The sequence below is a fragment of the Schistocerca americana genome, chromosome 7 (assembly GCF_021461395.2).
Source record: "Schistocerca americana isolate TAMUIC-IGC-003095 chromosome 7, iqSchAmer2.1, whole genome shotgun sequence".
Classification (NCBI taxonomy): domain Eukaryota; kingdom Metazoa; phylum Arthropoda; class Insecta; order Orthoptera; family Acrididae; genus Schistocerca; species Schistocerca americana.
In genome coordinates this window covers 125,992,096-126,012,105 of record NC_060125.1, presented here as the reverse complement: position 1 = coordinate 126,012,105, position 20,010 = coordinate 125,992,096, and the positions used below count along the sequence as shown (strand labels likewise).

Below are 20,010 nucleotides of genomic sequence, written 5' to 3'. Positions count from 1 at the left end.
TACGTACAAGAAGTCTGAGCTTCCATTTGATTACATAGAGAGACCAAAAACCTTCAGGATCAAGAAAGCATGTGTGACAAGGCAACTCCATTTCACCAAAACTGTTTTCTGCAGTCATGGAAGAGATCTTCAATTCATAAACCTGGGCTCAAGAAGGAATTCTATTTCTGTGCCTCCCTGATGGGATTCCTTGTTACATTCATCTAGCATATGGTTTTGATGATTTATTTTCATCCTAACTGTTCGTAATTCAGTAAGAACTACTTCCAGTCTAACATTCCAGGCATCTACCTCACTTTTAATTCCTCGCCTTGGGCTTCTAATTTTTCATTTATGGTATTAAATTCACATTTTACATTTGCGTAGTTTTTTATTATCTACACTTTCAAATCTGTGGTGTCTTGTACTAATTGTTCTATTCTAGCACTTACATAATGAAGAACGTCTAAAATTAACTTGTAATTCATTTCCTCCATATTTCTAATCTAGTTACTAGGGAAACAGTCAAAATGGTAATAAGTTTTCCTGAGGACGCAAAAGTAGCATCTACTAGATCAAAACAAACACCACTAACAAAAAGCCTGAAACAAACAACGTGGTTTTAGAACAGCTCACTGTAGTTGGTCTCACACACCTTGCTGTCACACAATGCTGGTGAGAAACTGGGTCACTGCACTATGTGGACTAGGGTTGCTGTAGGTTGGTGAGCAGCTGATGTTGATATAACCAGTTGCTGTGTCGTAACGGGGACATGAATGCAGTTGGCCACCATTCTTCCAACTCGTGGAATTTATAAAATCTTCTGCCCCATATGTATTGTTGATAGTTTAATTTTAATTTATCACAAATGTACTTCTTAAATTCTTTTTCTTTTGTGTTTGTATTTCCCCATGCACCTCATAATGTTCTGTTTACTTGGTTGTTAATTATCAACATTGATAATTGTCAATCTTGAATTGAAATCTTCAATTTCTGTTGTTTAATTTCTTCCTTTCTTCTCTTTGTTATTGTTAAACTCCTAGCAATTATTGTTCAGGGTTCTGTCAGTAGGCCACCAGAATGTGACGTTCCCCGTTTAAATGTGTATGTCCTCAAATTTGACTTAATTTATTTCTCATTGTGTTAACCTTCTGAACTTCCAATATAATTTATGTATGAATGAGGGTGCAGGATTATTGGACTTCGTAGATGGTGTTGCAGTCTTGTATAACATTTGAATTGAAATGCTTTGAGATATGTAGAACTCATCTAAATAAACAAATAGTTTCTTCTGTAACCAACTGTGTATATTATTCCATAAAATACAAAAACTTCTTTTAAACACTACTTGACTACATAGTAAACATCATATAAATCTGTATGTGACACTTTGACAGTTTGTTACATGAATGAGTAATCAGTGTCCCTATTCCACTTTAGTTTTGCATGTTACACTATGGACATTTAGTTTGGGCTTGCAGAATTACTCCAATCTGGGGTGTCGCTCCATAGAGTACCCACAAAGACTACACTGTTACTAAATATCGTGGAGATCGTGTGGTCACAGCCCTACCTAGAAGACATGCAATTGCCCTCTGTACACTTGTTATATGCAAAAATACTTTTACTTATTAAATTGCTACAGCGCTTAAAGATGACACTGTCATTTGTGTAGTGGGTAAACATAGGGTTGTGCATAACTTTACCAAAGTGATATTTAACACTACAAAGTTTACAATGAGCATGTTTTACCAATTGTCTTATGGGACCTAGGCATGAACTTTATGATTGGAAACCAGTCACTTCATATGGTTACTTGGTGAGCAGTGAAGAGATGCCTGATGGGAATTAATAGGAGACAAGAAAATAAGCAAATGAATCAGAAACAAACTGAACTGTGAGATATAATTACGACAGCAATGAAAATGAAATGGAGGATGGTGGAACATCTACCCAGGTGAATGGATGGTAGGTGGACCAAGAGAGTTCTTTGTTGCATTCCAAGAGATATGACAAGATTGAGATAGTGACATAATAGAAAGTACATAAATCACATTAGAAAATATGCAGGAGTGATGTGGATGCGTATCACTGACTAATCCACAGAAAAGTGTAAAGGAGACTTTGCTAAACAGTGGATGTCAGAAGACTGATGATGAAAACTGGTGGTGCTGACCTAATGAATATTTAAATCCAGCAAAATAGTTGCAATAGCATTATTTTTTTTTAAATGACGTAGCAAAATCGTAATCAAACCCTTTCCATTTTTACTTATCAGAAAATTTAATTTAACCTCTAGGGGGTAATTGCCTTCAGATTGCAAACTATTGCTCTTGTTACATGTGAACACCTACCTAATTCAATACAGTGAACTAATGATAAATTTATTTTCAGTCTCGTGCCAGCCAGCCAGTGCATTACGTACTGGCATGGCAGGATGACGGTACCATAAGGGACGTGACTCGCCGATATTGCTCTCAGTGGCATAATGTGACACGTAAGCATCGTGTTGATGAGGAATGGTGGAATGAGTCTCTCAAACCATTTATAGGCCGAAGGACAGCTCGTGATGACCAAGAGGATGAGGACTTGGACCGTCAGCTGCAGGATCGGCCCCTGCCTACCAGTCTTGCAGAGTGAGTTTCTTAAACAGTCTTATACATCAGGTCGTAGAATGTAAAAAGGTGGTGACAGTTGTTAAATAATGAAAGAAATAGTAATATTCTGATTACATGTTTGTGAACCATCTAAGGTAGATGCACCAGTCTTTGAAGTATAGTGATCAGACTTGTGTATTTCTTATAATGTTGCAACTCTGTGCTTAAAAATATCTCCCTTAGAGTTTTACTGAACACCCTGAGCAACTTTTCACCTTAAATTGTTTGCACTGCCTAAAATAAAAAAAATAAACAAAAAATTATTGTCTAATCCAGATCAGTAGCATCAGTCTTTGACATTCAAGATTTTCTTGTGTACCAGTCATTCACACTCATATGAACAAGTCACTGACAGGTAGCTCAACATATACGTAAAGAATTGTAAATAATTCTATGGTACTTTTGATACATAAATGTATGTAAAGTGATGGAATAATGCAATAAGTTCTGTACCAGCCTCCGAACAGAACTGAGGCATGCATAAAATCATATGAAATTCATGATTTTCAATGAAAAGTTTTCTAGGCTGTTGGGTTTCTTGTTCAATTATCCAAGTCCAGAACACATTTACCATGTAATTTTAGAATATGGGGCCACACAGTGAGCCACTTTCAGAACGATTCCCCAAGTTCTTGGTATGCTTTTAGCTGTTACATCAGGAATTCTCTCATATGGAGAAAAAAGTATCAGTCATACGAGAAGCAAGTTTACCAGCAACATTTGCTGTTACAAATTGGGCTTTTATGATATGGTTCCCAAGACTATTTTGCTAATTTGACCATGCTTGGAATGATCTTTATCCATCCTAGTGTGAGCCACATTAATCCTTTAATTTTTGAGTAAAGAGAAATATTTTCTTTTTATTTGCAGGTTTGTTTCACATGTAAATCATAGCTGCCTCCACAAATTTTTTAATTGCCCTATGGTTAGGGACCTGAAAAATTCACATTTGCAATAAATGAAAATTCTACTTCAAAATGAAAAATTGCAAAATTATCTAGCAAATGGTATTTCATGGCAAATTGTATTCACATGAACTATTTTATGAGTGATAGATTGAAAGAGCATTATTTTCTGCTTATAAGTATAAAAAACGTAACCAATTTTTTTGTTATTTATATTGCACACCGTCTGGCAAAGCTCTAATTAGAAAGATAATGCGGGCATGATCATGTCTGCGGAACAAAAAGCACACAAACACGATAATGTATCAGTATGTTTGATCTCCCAGTTCCATGCTAATTATTGATTGTAGAATGGTCTGCAAAACTACCTCGTTTATGACAGTGCCAACCTCGGCATGTAATTGGGCGGTAGCCATTAAGGAATGCTTTGTGTAGAGGGTTGCTTGTTTTATTTTCATATTTTTAAATGAGTGAAAATACTAATCGTGGTCCAGCATTGAGTTTGATTACAAGCCTCACAATCCCAGAAGGGGCGAGTAATCACTGAGACCCTGTGTCAGTTCTGTTTTGGTAGAAAGACAGAACACAGATGTTGGCTGGCTGCCTTGCAAGAGAGAGGTGGGACTTGTATCCCCACACTACACCTCTCCCCTCTGGCAGTCATAATTCTAGATTCTTTACACTTGTGGCTGACAGCTAGTTTATAATGTCTGCAAACTGCACTATAGCAACCAGAAATCGAACTCTGCCAACAGATTTTGACCATACTGAAATTCCTCCCTAGTGTGTGAATAGTTAGTTTTTGTCAGGTATGGGTCACACAGCCCATGATAAGTTGAAATCTTATTCTGCAGATTTTGAAATTATCAGATTGGTTAGGAAAAGGAAAGTAATGTCGAGGAACATCTTAAATAAAAGAAACACTCTGTTCTGTGGAGATACAATGCTGCATCGTCTCAACAGAAATAATCATGTATTGAAATCTGAAATAGGTCCAAAATAAGAAAACACTCAAATATATTTTCCGGGGAAAAAAACTGTTGAAGTTTTTGCAAAACCAAACATTTCAGTCAAAAAGCTCCGCAGTTGCCACAATGTCAAAGCATTCATATTTTGACTTCAGGTATGTAATGTGACAATGTTTTAAATTTGTACATCTAATCATTTGCGAACGAATGTAGATGCAAAATTATCTCAATTTGACAATTGTAGCATTCAGTAGGTAAAAGTAATTTCATTTTCATGTGATGTAATTCTCCGTACAGTATAATTTATTTGTATCACCAATATGAATATTATATACAAAGACATGTAATTTCATTGTGTGTGTTCTTCATAAAGATTCAAACACAAATGAAGATTACAATCTGTTACATTACGGGTACACATTTTATTTCTTTTTTTAAAGTACAGTGTATTATTGTCATTCATAATGGTATCAGAACCAGGCAGCAATAAACGGGTGGTCTTCTTGCACACTCTGGCTTTTAACTAAAATGTAGCTTAGCATTTTAGCTCACTGCAACAAATTCTGCTGTCGACATGCTGTGCTGCTCGTGGTCTTGACACGGAACGGAAAAACAAAAGATTTATGGAATATAAAATATCTTATTATGAAATTGGAATCATTTAAGCTCAGAAAAATTCTTCTACATACATATTAAATTACTACCACCTTATGTCACCTGTATTAGCTTACACGGAAAGTATAGCAGTGTGAAAGTTTCCATAACTTGTCATACTTCAAATTACTTTTAAGATTAAAGGAAAGCACTCACCAAAAAGCAGAAGCATTGATTTGTCGATAGATACACACAAAAGACTGAAAACTTGTCCTCTTTCGGAGTTACCCTGTGATAAGCTACACACACACACAAAGTGTGCATGCACTTCCTTCACTGACTTTCTACCACATCTGCACATTTACTTCTTGGATCTCTACTTGCTACTGTTGATGCCATCTCCATAGACACCAACGTCCCTCATGCCCATGGCCTTGGTTCTATCAAACACTACTTCTCCCTACGTCCTCCAGACTCTAAACCCACCACCTCAATCCTTATACGTCTTACCAACCATATCTTGACCCATGACTACTTTTCCTTTGAAGGGAAGGTTTACAAATAAATCTGTGGCACAGCCCAGGGCACCTGCATGGCACCCTCTTGTGCCATGGGCCATCTAGAGGAAGCCTTCCTAGCCTCCCAAAACTCCCAACCCCTGGTATGGTTCAGGCTCTTCGATGATATCTTCATGATCTGGACTCAGGGCTTAAACACCCTATCCACATTAATTCAAAACCTCAACACCTTTTCTCCCATCTGTTTCACCTGGTCTCCTCCACCCAACATGCCACCTTCCTGGATGCTGACCTTCATCTTACAGATGGCTCTACTCACATCTTCATCCACATTAAACTAAGTAGCAAACAGTTCCTGTATTTTGACAGCCGCCATCCATTTCACACCAAAAAATTGCTCCCATATAGCCTAGCCACCAATGTACAGTGTATCTACAGTGATGAGAACTACCTTGCTCAGTATGCAGAAGGCCTGACAAAGGTCTTCACAGACAGATAACCTGATCCACAAACAGATTTCCCATGCCACATCCTCACACAACCCCAATCTTCCCACCACCCTGCAAGAATCAGCTAAAAGGAACCCCACCTCCTGCCACCAGTATCTCCCTGTACTGGTAAGAATTGAACTGTACCCTTGGTCACAAATTTGATTCTCTCTCACCTGCCCTGAAATGAGCCAGCCGACCTACACAACATCCTTGCCCATTCCCATCCCTATGCCACTTGCACTCCTAACTCCTTGCCATAGGGATATGATCCCTGTGGTGACCAAGATGCAATACCTATCCAATCCACCCACACTGCACCTCTTACTTTAGTCCTGTCACAGGCTTATTGTACCCCACAAGAAGCTCTGTAAAAGTAGCCATGTTATATACCAACTCTGCTGCAGACATTGCAAAGCCTTTTATTTTGGCATGACAACCAACCAGCTGTCCACAAGGATGAATGACACCTGGTAGTACAGCATGCAGATGAGCACAACATGTTCAATTTCAATCGCCGCTTCACAGCACAAGCCATCTGGATCCTCTTCTCCTTTGCTCCTGCGATCATTCTGGACTCAGTCTCAGGTAGCCCACTACCCCTGGACCCTCCACCAACAGTTTTTCCTTCCTCCACCCTATCATTCCCTCCTAATTCACATCCCCACATCATCCTCAGTGTGTTGCTTCGCACCGGCAGCTGCAAATATGTAAGCCCATGTACCTGATACTACCGCCCCCTCCCCCCCCCCCCCCCCCCTCTCCCTGCGTTCCTAGTCTGAAAACTGGCCTCCCTCCGAGCTGCTAACCACTCACCTACAGTCCCTCTCCCTGCCTTCCATATCCCTCCCCATCTATCCACCCCACGCAACACTGCTGCCACCACAACCAGTCCATCTGCCTCAAAATATCATTGGCACTGCCAGTCTAGCTGGCACTACGTACAGGTGTGTGTGTGTGTGTGTGTGTGTGTTTTTAAGCGCATCAGTGAAACACTCTAAAAGCTAGCAAATTTTCCTTCTTTTGTGTGCGCCTATCAGCAATTCAATGCTTCTGCTTATTGGTGAGTGGTCTCCTGTAATTCTAAATATTTACATTGTACAAGAGTTTTCCACAACATTCACACTTCAAATTAGAACGAATTTCTTTCTAAACATTTCCAACATTGTGTATAATTTTATTCTCCACAGGTGTGATCACTTTGTCTCCTGTAGCTCTAAAAAAAATTTTCTTTCATTTGAACTGAAAACATTGTCATTTGTAATGTGTGTGTGTGTGTGTGTGTGTGTGTGTGTGTGTGTGTGTGTGAGAGAGAGAGAGAGAGAGAGAGAGAGAGAGAGAGAGAGAGAGAGAGAGGAATATATATGGTGAGAAAACATGACAAATGGTCTCATTGGTAGCAATAATTTTTTTAAATTCTTGTTCCAGGTATAAAAACCATCCCCTCTATGTTTTGAAGAAGGACCTGCTTAAGTTCCAAGCCATATATCCTCCAGATGCGCCTACACTTGGCTTTGTTCGTGGTCACCCTGTTTACGCTAGGGAATGTGTCCACACATTGCACTCCAGGGAAATATGGCTGAAAGAGGCAAAAGTAGTCAGGCTTGGAGAAACACCATACAAGATAGTAAAAGCACGTCCAAAGTGGGACCGTGTAAGAACTTTAAATTTATCTATCATAATTTGACATTTAATCATATTAATATTTTTGTCATAAAGTAAGATTTGGTTTTACTTATAAAACAGTAAAAGAATAAATGAAGGAATTAGATCTGCATGACCACCCCTTTGTTTAAATACATCAGTCTGGGACATTTTCAGAAGTTGCAGCAAGGACTAGTATTCTTGAAATGATAATTAAATGGACACCCTAGCTGCAAACAGGCATTGATCTTTGTTTATATATATATATATATATATATATATATATATATATATATATATAATCTAAAAACAAAGATGATGTGACTTACCAAATGAAAGTGCTGGCAGGTCGACAGACACACAAACATACACACAAAATTCAAGCTTTCGCAACAAACTGTTGCCTCATCAGGAAAGAGGGAAGGAGAGGGAAAGACGAAAGGAAGTGGGTTTTAAGGGAGAGGGTAAGGAGTCATTCCAATCCCGGGAGCGGAAAGACTTACCTTAGGGGGAAAAAAGGACGGGTATACACTCGCGCACACACACACACATATCCATCCACACATATACAGACACAAGCAGACATATTTAATACGTCTGCTTGTGTCTGTATATGTGTGGATGGATATGTGTGTGTGTGCGAGTGTATACCCGTCCTTTTTTCCCCCTAAGGTAAGTCTTTCCGCTCCCGGGATTGGAATGACTCCTTACCCTCTCCCTTAAAACCCACTTCCTTTCGTCTTTCCCTCTCCTTCCCTCTTTCCTGATGAGGCAACAGTTTGTTGCGAAAGCTTGAATTTTGTGTGTATGTTTGTGTTTGTTTGTGTGTCTGTCGACCTGCCAGCACTTTCATTTGGTAAGTCACATCATCTTTGTTTTTAGATATATATTTCCTACGTGGAATGTTTCCCTCTATTATATATATATATATAACTTTTAAAAATGAAAACTTAGTGGGGACAAGAGGTGGGAGTTGTATAAAAAATATGCTGAGAATATTATATTTTCTTCCCGAATAAGCAGTGTTACTGACAAGGAAAATTTGGTGATATATTGATAGCACTGTGTTTGTCACAAAAGAAAGTAACTGTATAACAAAATGAGATAGGCTTGCTGTTCAGGAAAATTAGCTGCTATTTGGGTTGCTGCAATTATACTTTCTGTCTATTATTGGGAGCAGTGGGAATATGATGTAAGATAGTTCTAGGGAATTTGTGGAAATTGCTAGCAGTGTAGCAGGTGAGCAGATTATCTCATTGTTTGTGGAGCTCATTCTGATCCAATATCATGTGATCTCTGTCCAAATATAGTTGTATATTCAGAGTATGATATTACAGAGTTAAGACACAATCTCTTGTTGTAATGTCCCTTTGTCACATCTCCTTGATACAATAATAGTAATAGATTTGTTGACGTGTTTGCTGTGAGAAGTGTGCTGATCATAATATTAATGGTCTTGATGGGGTTTATCTCTGAAATAGTGTTTTGGTGTGGAAGACTATTGCATATGATTTACTGTACTCTGTAGTCAAGTGTCTGGAAATACAGATATAAGAATGTAAACTCCCTAGTCTTCACTATGCCCTGTGTCATTTCTAAGCTGCCCAGTTTCTTCTGGGCAGTTACAAAGCTTTTCCAATTATTTGTTTCCTTTTTCTGTCCTTTCTTTCTCCTCCCATTAACCTGTTGAGTTTTTCATCTATAATTTTCTTTTTTTCTTGTTCTGTACTCCCTAAAGTTTTGTCTTGGTGCTGCATATATGTTACAATTTTTTGATTTTTTTGTATATTTAATGACTTTTGTGCTTGAACTGTTGTTGTTTGGATTTTCTATATATCCCGTTAATTAAATTTCTGAGCAACTTTTGCCTCCTTTTCTTTTTTTTTCCGCCAAATGATTTCTTCTTCATCCTGGTATCACTTCTGTTATCCACAGCTGCCCTCTTTAGGCTGTTTTTAATTACTATGGTGCCAGGACTGACAGGTATCAACCCTGTAAATGGCAGGGTAATATTCCAGGATGGTTTGAAGTCTTGGAATTAGAAATTCAGAAGTATCAACATTATACCTTATTCAGCAAGATCTTGTACAGCTGCTGAGATGGTGCCTCGATGGCGTGCGGGACCCTGGGTGCTGGAGCTCGCCTCAGGAGAACACTTGGCAGTGGCCAGTGGAGGGTGCCAGGCAGGGAGGTGGCTACAGCAGCGGTGCAGTGTCAGTGTCCAGAGGGGCATTTGGCATCCCACCCACAGCAGAATTTGAGTGGGATGGTCAGCCCACAGCTTGCAGTGGGGCTCTGTGTGTGATGCATCAAGGCATGAATTGTGAAACAAAGTCCCGGAGACATCCAGAGGTTGACCTGTGGCAGCCTGAAGAAGGCCCCATCTGGATGGGTGCCCATTTAAGCTCCAGTGGCATCAGGCTAGTTACAGATGAGGCTGTGTGACCCACATAGGGATGAAGACTGTTGTGAAGCAGTTCTCAACATACACAACAGTCAAAGAAATACCACTGGGCTTGAGCGAACAGTACTTATACTTGCTCAGCCGTGTTCTGTTAAGACTAGAGACAGGATTATATGCATTTGCATGTTGCATATGCATTTGCATATTTGGCTCCTTTTCATCAGTTATTGCATATTTTAACTGAAAACCAGTGATAATGCATATTTTTGCTCTTTGTTTGCAATCTTTTAAAAATTTAGATAGGCGGTCTGTAGCTCAATCTAGTTTTGATGCCTCACAGATTGACCACGCCCTACAACTGCGTGCAATCACTAACCGAGAGGCCACTGCAAAGTGAAATCATTACAGAAAAGGAACACATAAACAGAGTCAATATTCTGCACTTTTCCAGCCCATACATTGAAATTTTGAAGTGGATACGTTGGCCAGTCGGCCCATTGATGTTGAAGTCCACTAGGAAAGATGTTGACCCAACATAATCTTAATACCTTTGATTTGGCATTTAAAACACCTCTTTTATGTTTTACACATTTATAGCTCTTTGAGGAATCATGTTTTTGCAAAGTAGTTTTAGTTTTTTGTGCTTTCATCTTGTCTGTGGTCGAACTCTCTCCCTCCCTCCCTCCCTCCCTCCCTCCCCCCCCTGCCCCCCCCCCCCCCTGCCTCCCACCCCGCATCCCCCCTCTCTCTAACTTACTGAATTTCAACTGACAATTAATTAATACTGGGTTACAGTCACTATTGGTTTCAGGACCAGACCTTTGCAGTCATTAATTTGATTTGTGAATCTTTATTTTACTATAATATAATAAATCTGTTATTGTTTTTTGCGCACACCCCCTTCCCCCAAACATCACCCACATATGTTGATTTCTCAAAAATTGTATTCATTATAATTAACCTGAGTGCAGCAGACAATTCTATTAATACTCCTCCCTTCTAATTTTGCTTTTGAAAGACTGACCACTCAAATTATTTCCTATTGATTCTCTCCAGTGACAGCCGCATTTCAAGTTCAGTCATGATAAGAATCCTATCATGTTTAACATATATAAAATATTGTGTTCCTATTGAAATTTCATTGACTTCTGCATGTGACTGACAGGTTTTCTACATGAGTATTGCTGGGTATATACATTTAATTTCATTATCACTGGGAGATTTAACTATATTTTCCAATGGAAGCTCTTGCTGGAATATAAACAACTTCAAGGAAAAAGTTAATAACTCACCGAATAGGAGAGGCGCTGGGCTGTTGAAAGACACGTAAATGAGTCAGTGCAGAGATTATGTCGCATCAGTTGTCCAGATGCGTGGCAAGCCCTGTGTTTCATATACACCTGCCTGTGGTAGTAGCACTTACAGGATATTGTTTAGAAGGCAGGACAGCTCACTGAATGCCCTTATCATTGCTGTTGGATCTGTCTGCGTTTGTTGGACAATCTGTTGATCCTCGTTCCTTGCGGTGTGTGTCGGACGTCCATATCCCACACATCATGCATGCTTGTCTTCCTGTATCCATTGCCACCAACAACTTGCAGTGCTGATGTATGTAATACCAGTGCGATGCGCAGTACAATGATAGAACCACCCAGCCGCTGCAGCCCCATGGTGAGGCTCCTCGTGAACTCTGCTGCCTGGGAAATGCGCTGTCAAACACATCTCTTTGGCATAGTGCTCATTCAGATGATGCTTTAGTGATGTTACCCACTGTCATACTGACAGGTGAGGTAGTTTTGGGCCATCTTGTGTAAACTGACAGCCACATCAGCCCAAGCTCCTCCGTGGTGGCCGACCGTGCAGAAGTAATCATTGGTGTAGCTAATGATATGCAACATTACCACCCAGTTTGCAGTGGATCTGTTGAGTTCTTTTGGGTGCATTTTTTAATGATGATTAGTGTATAAGTGAAATTGTTGGTATGGAAAGAGGTAGTTCGTTTTAAGTTCTAGCTGAAAGTTACGTTACGACACATCAGAAGCGGCTTTTACTACATGAAAATTTATGTTTGATGAGGTATGTTCTAGCTTTTGGACAATTCCTTCTTTGCTCTGATGGAGGATTCATTTGAAATCTGGCAAAATTCTTTGTTTCATGTAAATCTGTAGGCTTTTCTGGCCATTGTCATATAAAGTAAAATCTTCTATGTTGTTTGGCCACATCATGTTCCTCTTCAGTTTCTTCTAAATATTCAGTGGTTTGACCCCTTTTCTGGGATCTTCTTCATGATCCTCTAGTGTTCCCAATTATCTGAACACTGTCAAAGAGTGGTCACATTCACTTGTGAGTGCGGAAAAACTCCCTTTTATAAGTGAACACAACATCGGTCTTTGACAGTATTCAACTAACCTGCAACATCAGAAGACCCCAGCAGAAGGGTCAAAACATTGATTTTAAATGTGAATATTTTAGGTTAGCCTTTACCGTGACTGTTATTGACATTAAATGAAACAACAAGTTTACTGTTACCAGTCATCGTTTTATTTATTTCCACGATGCGTTTCAAAGGTTTAAACCTCCATCATCGGGTGGATTTACATTAGTTAGTATGACATTTGTGTGTGTGTTGTGTTACGATTTTTTGGAGGAACTTGTGGCACTGCCTAGTGGAGAAACAAAACACTATTTCAGAACATGGTTTTGGATTTCCTTTGACAAAATCCTCAAAACACTCCAAATCTACAAACACCAAACGAAAAAACCGGAATCCATCTTAAATGACAAAAATGACAATATTTACAATAGTATCATCTCTGTTTTCAGCAACTGCCTACAGTCTTGAAATGCGCACACACACACACACACACACACACACACACACACACACACACACACACACACACCCACCTTAAATATTGACAGCTGCCAAGAGTACAAGAGATTGACATCATTTACAGATAATTCATCACGCCAACAGCTTGTACCCCTTGTCAGCTTGAAACTGTATGTACATCAACTACACCTCCTCGACATCACCTCGAAATGCTTTAAACAATCATTCTGTAATAATGTTGTTACGATGTATATTCTTTGCACTTTGCGATTATGTCTTCTCTTCTGCTACGAACCTTGCACCCAGCAGATTCCAGACGTCATATTTGTTTACAAATGTGACAGTATACATGTGATGTGTTACAACAACGAAAGGAACCTGTGACCACTGGAGGTACTCTAGTTTACTTATTTTATGTTTACTATTAGATATCAGTTTAATTTTTTGTCAGAAGAAATCCAAAACTATGTTCTGAAATAGTGTCTTGTTTCTCCACTAGGCAGTGCCACAAGTTCCTCCAAAAAATCGTAACACAACACACACACAAATGTCATACTAACTAATGTAAATCCTCCCGATGATGGAGGTTTAAACCTTTGAAACGCGTCGTGGAAATAAATAAAACGGTGACTGGTAACAGTAAACTTGTTGTTTCATTTAAAAACATTGATTGTTAGAAAGTAACATGACACAACATAATAATTTAAGAGATTTTTACCTTCATTCTCTGTCTTGCTTATGGGCCTGTCAACAGTTCAATGCCTCAACCTTTACTCCTTCCATTAGTTATGAGGCATGTTCAGAAACTAAATGTGCTAGATTTTTATACTTTTTGGAAAAAGTGTACTTGAAAAAATTATAGGATATTTTTGGTGTGTTTGTTGACTATTTTTCCACATAATTGCCATACATTTCAATGCATATGGTAAACAAAGACACAAAATTCCTTTATGTCCTCCTTGAGCTCCCCCCCAAGCTCCTTCCCTCACTTCAAAACCTCGTTCCCCTCCTTTAGTTTTGAATGCCACGTTGTTGTCATACATTGATGGTCTCCTCCTTAGGCAGAAATTCGACCAAAATGATGCCTTTTTGATCCCAAAACACTGAGGCTGTAATTTTTTTCTAAAAATTATGGTCTTTGAATTCTTTGGCATATGGGGAGTTGATGTGACACAGCTGTGGTGAGTGTCTTTTTGTCTCAGGTGTGTAATTAGCCATCCACATTCCATCTCCAGGCACAGTAGAAGTCAGAAAATCCTCACGTCCAATTCAAATTGCTCAAGAAACTTGGAGCCCTACTGACAAGATTTTTCTTGTGCTGTTTTGTCAGCTTTTCTGTGACCCATATTGTGTTCAGTTTCCAGTATCCCAGTGTTTCTGTGAGTATCTCATATAAAAGAGAGTTCTGGAAATAACACCTTCACCATAAACAGTTTTGATTTGCGAAAACATTTCGATAGGTGGTATTCCTCCTATGAGTAGGAAGCGGATCACAGCACATTGTTCACACTTGGTGGTATTTCTTACTGACATACTTGATCAACTGGACACCCCAACATGAGTTTACATAGTGCTGTTTTCCTGCGATGCTCACTCTGGTCAGGGCATCTTCCTATACTACTCAGGGTTGCTAACGCTCAAGAAAACACAGGCCATTATGGACACAGTAAACTTACTTTCTGAACTTGCCTCAAGTATTCCACAAAGGACTTTCCATTTTTAAAATGTAGATTATGATGAACAAACAGCCTTCAGGATAAAGCATTCCATTAGGTGTAGATGGAAAGCTACAGTCAATGTTGTTGTTGTTGTGGTCTTCAGTCCAAAGACTGGTTTGATGCAGCTCTCCATGCTACCATAACCGGTGCAAGCTTCTTCATCTCAAAGTACCTATTGCTACCTACATCCTTCTGAATCTGCTTAGTGTATTTATCTCTTGGTCTCCCTCTACGATTTTCACCCTCCACACTGCCCTCCAATACTAAATTGGTGATCCTTTGATGCCTCAGTACATGCCCTACCAACCAATCCCTTCTTCTAGTCTAGTTTTGCCACAAACACCTCTTCTCCACAATTCTGTTCTGTACGCCCCCATTAGTTACGTGATCTATCCATCTAATCTTCAGCATTCTTCTGTAGCACCACATTTCGAAAGCCTCTATTCTCTTCTTGTCTAAACTTTTTATCGTCCATGTTTCACTTCCATACATGGCTGCACTCCATACAAATACTTTCAGAAAAGACTTCCTGACACTTAAATCTATACTTGATGTTAACAAATTTCTCTTCTTAAAAGATGTTTTCCTTGCTATTGCCAGTCTACATTTTATGTCCTCTCTGCTTTGACAATCATCAGTTATTTTGCTCCCCAAGTAGCAGAACTCATCTACTGCCTTAAGTGTCTCATTTCCTAATCTGGCATCATCTGATTTAATTCAACTACATTCCATTATCCTCATTTTGCTTTTGTTGATGTTCATCTTATATCCTCCTTTCAAGACACTGTCCATTCTGTTCAAATGCTCTTCCAGGTCCTTTCCTGTCTCTGACAGAATTACAATGTCATCAGCAAACCTTTAAGTTCAAGTTTCTTCTCCATGGATTTTAACTCCTACTCCAAATTTTCCTTTTGTTTCCTTTACAGCTTGATCAATAGTATAGATTGAATAATATCAGGGATACGCTACAACCCTGTCTGACACCCTTCCCAAACACTGCTTCCCTTTCTGCCCCTTGACTCTTATAACTGCTGTCTGGTTTCTGTACAAATTGTAAATAGCCTTCGCTCTCTTTATTTTATCCCTGCCACCTTCAGAATTTTAAGAAAGTATTCTAGTCAACATTGTCAAAAGCTTTCTCCAAGTCTACAAATGCTAGAAATGTAGGTTTGCCTTTCCTTAATCTATCTTCTAAGATAAGTTGTAGGTCGAGAATTGCCTCACGAGTTCCAGTATTTCTACGGAATCCAAACTGATCCTCCGCAAGGTTGGCTTCTATCAATTTTTCCATTCGTCTGTAAAGTATTTGTGATAGTATTTTGCAGCCATGACTTATTAAACTGATAGTTCTGTAATTTTTGCACCTGCCAACACCTGCTTTCTTTGGGATTGGGATTATAATATTCTTTTTGATGTCTGAGGGTACTTCACCTGTCTCATACATCTTGCTCTCCAGATGGTCGAGTTTTGTCAATGAAAGATTGTGAAAATGAGTGGAAGATTCAACAGAATTATATAAATTTTATCCTTTCTGTTTGCTGCAGATAACCCTTTACTTTACTGTCAATTTCCCTTTTCAAACAGTTGAAAGACTGGGTTGGAATAACAATAATATGAAATAGGAGAGATTGATACATACGCTATTGAGACGTAAATAGGCACTTCGAAAGAAGTCTGTTAGATCTTACTGGCAACCTGTCCGGGCTTCACATTGTTAGCACTAAGTATTTACTGGTGGCTGACTTGTCTGGTGCAAAAGTAATTTTGTTTGCAGGCCACTGCCTAGAGTTATGATTAAAATTCTGAAACCAAGATAATTTGAATTATTCAAGCAGCACACTCCAGGAAAGCTGCCAGGAGACATGATTGTTATTGTTCCATGTTTAATTGGCTTTATGAGTGACGTTTCATGACAATGATAGGATTTGTGAACTATTGTGCCACCCAGCCTACCATACTGCGGCACCAGTTTGGTGTGAACTATTCCCACTTGTAGCCACACGATTGCTGTGCCAGTATAGCACCATCCACCAAACTGCAACTGTGTTTGGAGGGAGCTACTGTAGCATACAGGATACCATACTGCAACTCCTTTCTGGAGTGAGCTACATTAGCTTCGTGACCTTTTCCCAAATTTCCCTTTACACCCCATGAACATAATCTCTGTACCAAAAAGGCTATTCTTATTAGTTTAATATCTGAAATGTCCTGCATTACAGGTTGTCTAGGTACTGGGTGGTAACCTGCACCAGGCTCCTGGTAGTGGTATTTCACATCAGAGAGGCACTGCAATCGGTCAGCCTTACTGCTGTCTCCTGTGCCCACAAACCTTTCTTGTGAATCAGTCTGTCTATTAGTGAAAATTGTACCATAATCCATCCCTAGAGTAGTTCCTTAGATCATTTCAGACATACAGGTAGAAAAGGGGTGTGACGTGAAGGGTGGGGGGAGCATGGCGATGATTTTGATTTATATATATAGAGGGAAATATTCCACGTGGGAAAAATATATCTAAAAACAAAGATGATGTGAATTACCATACGAAAGCGCTGGCAGGTCGATAGAAACACAGACACATACATACACACAAAATTCAAGCTTTCGCAACAAACTGTTGCCTCATCAGGAAAGAGGGAAGGAGAGGGAAAGGCGAAAGGAAGTGGGTTTTAAGGGAGAGGGTAAGGAGTCATTCCAATCCCAGGAGCGGAAAGACTTACCTTAGGGGGGAAAAAAGGACGGGTATACTCTCGCGCGCACACACACACATATCCATCCACACATATACAGACACAAGCAGACATATTTAAAGACAAAGAGTTTGGGCAGAGATGTCAGTCGAGGCGGAAGTGCAGAGGCAAAAATGATGTTGAATGACAGGTGAGGTATGAGTGGCAGCAACTTGAAATTAGCGGAGATTGAGGCCTGGTGGGTAACGGGAAGAGAGGATATATTGAAGAGCAAGTTCCCATCTCCGGAGTTCGAATAGGTTGGTGTTTGTGGGAAGTATCCTGATAACCCGGATGGTGTAACACTGTGCCAAGATGTGCTGGCCGTGCACCAAGGCATGTTTAGCCACAGGGTGATCCCCATTACCAACAAACACTGTCTGCCTGTGTCCATTCATGCAAATGGACAGTTTGTTGCTGGGACTGGACTGGACCAGACTCTGAATGTGGCTCTCCAGCAGGGATACGACTTCCTCAAATCCTGCCCTGAAATGAGATCCATACTTCATGAAATCCTCCCCAATCCACCAAGAGTGTCTTTCCACCATCCACCTAACCTTCATAACCTGTTAGTTCATCCCTATGCAATCCCCAAACCACCTTCCCTACCCTCTGGCTCCTATCCTTGTAACCGCCCCCGGTGTAAAACCTGTCCCATGCACCCTCCCACCACCACCTACTCCAGTCCTGTAACCCGGAAGGTGTACACGATCAAAGGCAGAGCCACATGTGAAAGCACCCACGTGATTTACCAACTGACCTGCCTACACTGTGACGCATTCTATGTGGGAATGACCAGCAACAAACTGTCCATTCGCATGAATGGACACAGGCAGACAGTGTTTGTTGGTAATGAGGATCACCCTGTGGCTAAACATGCCTTGGTGCACGGCCAGCACATCTTGGCACAGTGTTACACCGCCCAGGTTATGTGGATACTTCCCACCAACACCAACCTATCCGAACTCCGGAGATGGGAACTTGCTCTTCAATATATCCTCTCTTCCCGTTACCCACCAGGCCTCAATCTCCGCTAATTTCAAGTTGCCGCCACTCATACCTCACCTGTCATTCAACATCATTTTTGCCTCTGCACTTCCGCCTCGACTGACATCTCTGCCCAAACTCTTTGTCTTTAAATATGTCTGCTTGTGTCTGTATATGTGTGGATGGATATGTGTGTGTGTGCACGCGAGAGTATACCCGTCCTTTTTTCCCCCTAAGGTAAGTCTTTCCGCTCCCGGGATTGGAATGACTCCTTACCCTCTCCCTTAAAACCCACTTCATTTCGTCTTTCTCTCTCCTTCCCTCTTTCCTGATGAGGCAACAGTTTGTTGCGAAAGCTTAAATTTTGTGTGTATGTATGTGTCTGTTTGTGTTTCTATCGACCTGCCGCCGCTTTCGTATGGTAAGTCACATCATCTTCGTTTTTAAATATATTTTTCCCGCGTGGAATGTTTCCCTCTATTATATTGATATCATTAATTTGAACCCAACAATTACGTTTGTTATTGTCACTGTTGCATTTCGAAATCTTTTCTGTCGTCTTATTTTCTCTTCTGTTTTTGCCAGTAGTTTCACTTTGTATTCACCTTCTCCTTTTTACCGTAATCTGCTATACAACTTTATCCCGCCTACATATACTCAATAATACGTAACCCACTTCCAAACCATAACAAAAAAAAAATTTTTTTTTGCCGCTTTCAACACTACCGCCGCTATAAAATCCACCATTTCTAGTTCACAAACAGTTCCTTTCACCCTTTAAACAACCATTTCAGCTAGTTCTAATAACTTTCGCTTTATTTCCATGTCCGTTTTTCCCACATCACTGATAATTTTTAGCCGGTTCCCACAGGTTTTAACGTCATTATTTCTTCATCAGACAATTGTTAGCCTCATTTTCATAATCTGCCACCACAAAACCACTCCTTTTAATATATTACACGCAGTTTTTTCGAAATTTTCCCGGATTTCTCCGTCCTCTAACGTGTTTTGGCGGCAACACAACCACCTAACCTTTGTGCACATCGTTGTCTACCAACCCAAGTCCAACATAGCCCATCTGTAACCAACACCTTTTCGCCTTTTTTCACACCAGATCTCCAGTTACTTTCCAGTCCACTTTTATCCCTCCCCATATATTTTTATTTTCATTTTCATTTCCTCATGTTACACTTTCAACCTTCTAATACCATGTCACCCTCACAACACCCCCACAACGACCCCATTAAGTTTTATTTACATTCCCTCCGCAAACATGCCTTCGCCCTAGCCAGATTACGCTCCCATATTTTATTTTCTCAGGCTTGTGTGACATTTGGCATTACCCCCAAAGGCCTCACACTTAAAAGTTCCCATCTCTGGCTGCACCCCTTCTTTCCATCAGTCTTTATACCAGTTCCAAACTGAACAATCGATTGCCCTCACCCACCTAATCCTTCACCTACACATCAACTCAGCCAATGAACACAACCGTCAACTCCTATCCTTAATAAAAGTCCTTAATCTTTCCTCTCCCACATCCACACCGGCTGTTCAGAGCATCCTCCTACAGGCCAACCGTAAATTAGAAC

General features: G+C 40.0%; 1 protein-coding gene across 1 annotated transcript in view; it reads left to right on the top strand.

Moving 5' to 3' along the window:
* The window catches only part of LOC124622647 (DNA repair protein complementing XP-C cells homolog), a 73,239-nt gene that overhangs the window by 30,324 nt on the left and 22,905 nt on the right, over positions 1–20,010 (top strand). The window contains exons 2-3 of the mRNA XM_047148425.1: positions 2,374–2,615; positions 7,538–7,763. Coding sequence (XP_047004381.1) covers positions 2,374–2,615; positions 7,538–7,763 — 468 coding nt within the window. The remainder of the gene's footprint in view (positions 1–2,373; positions 2,616–7,537; positions 7,764–20,010) is intronic.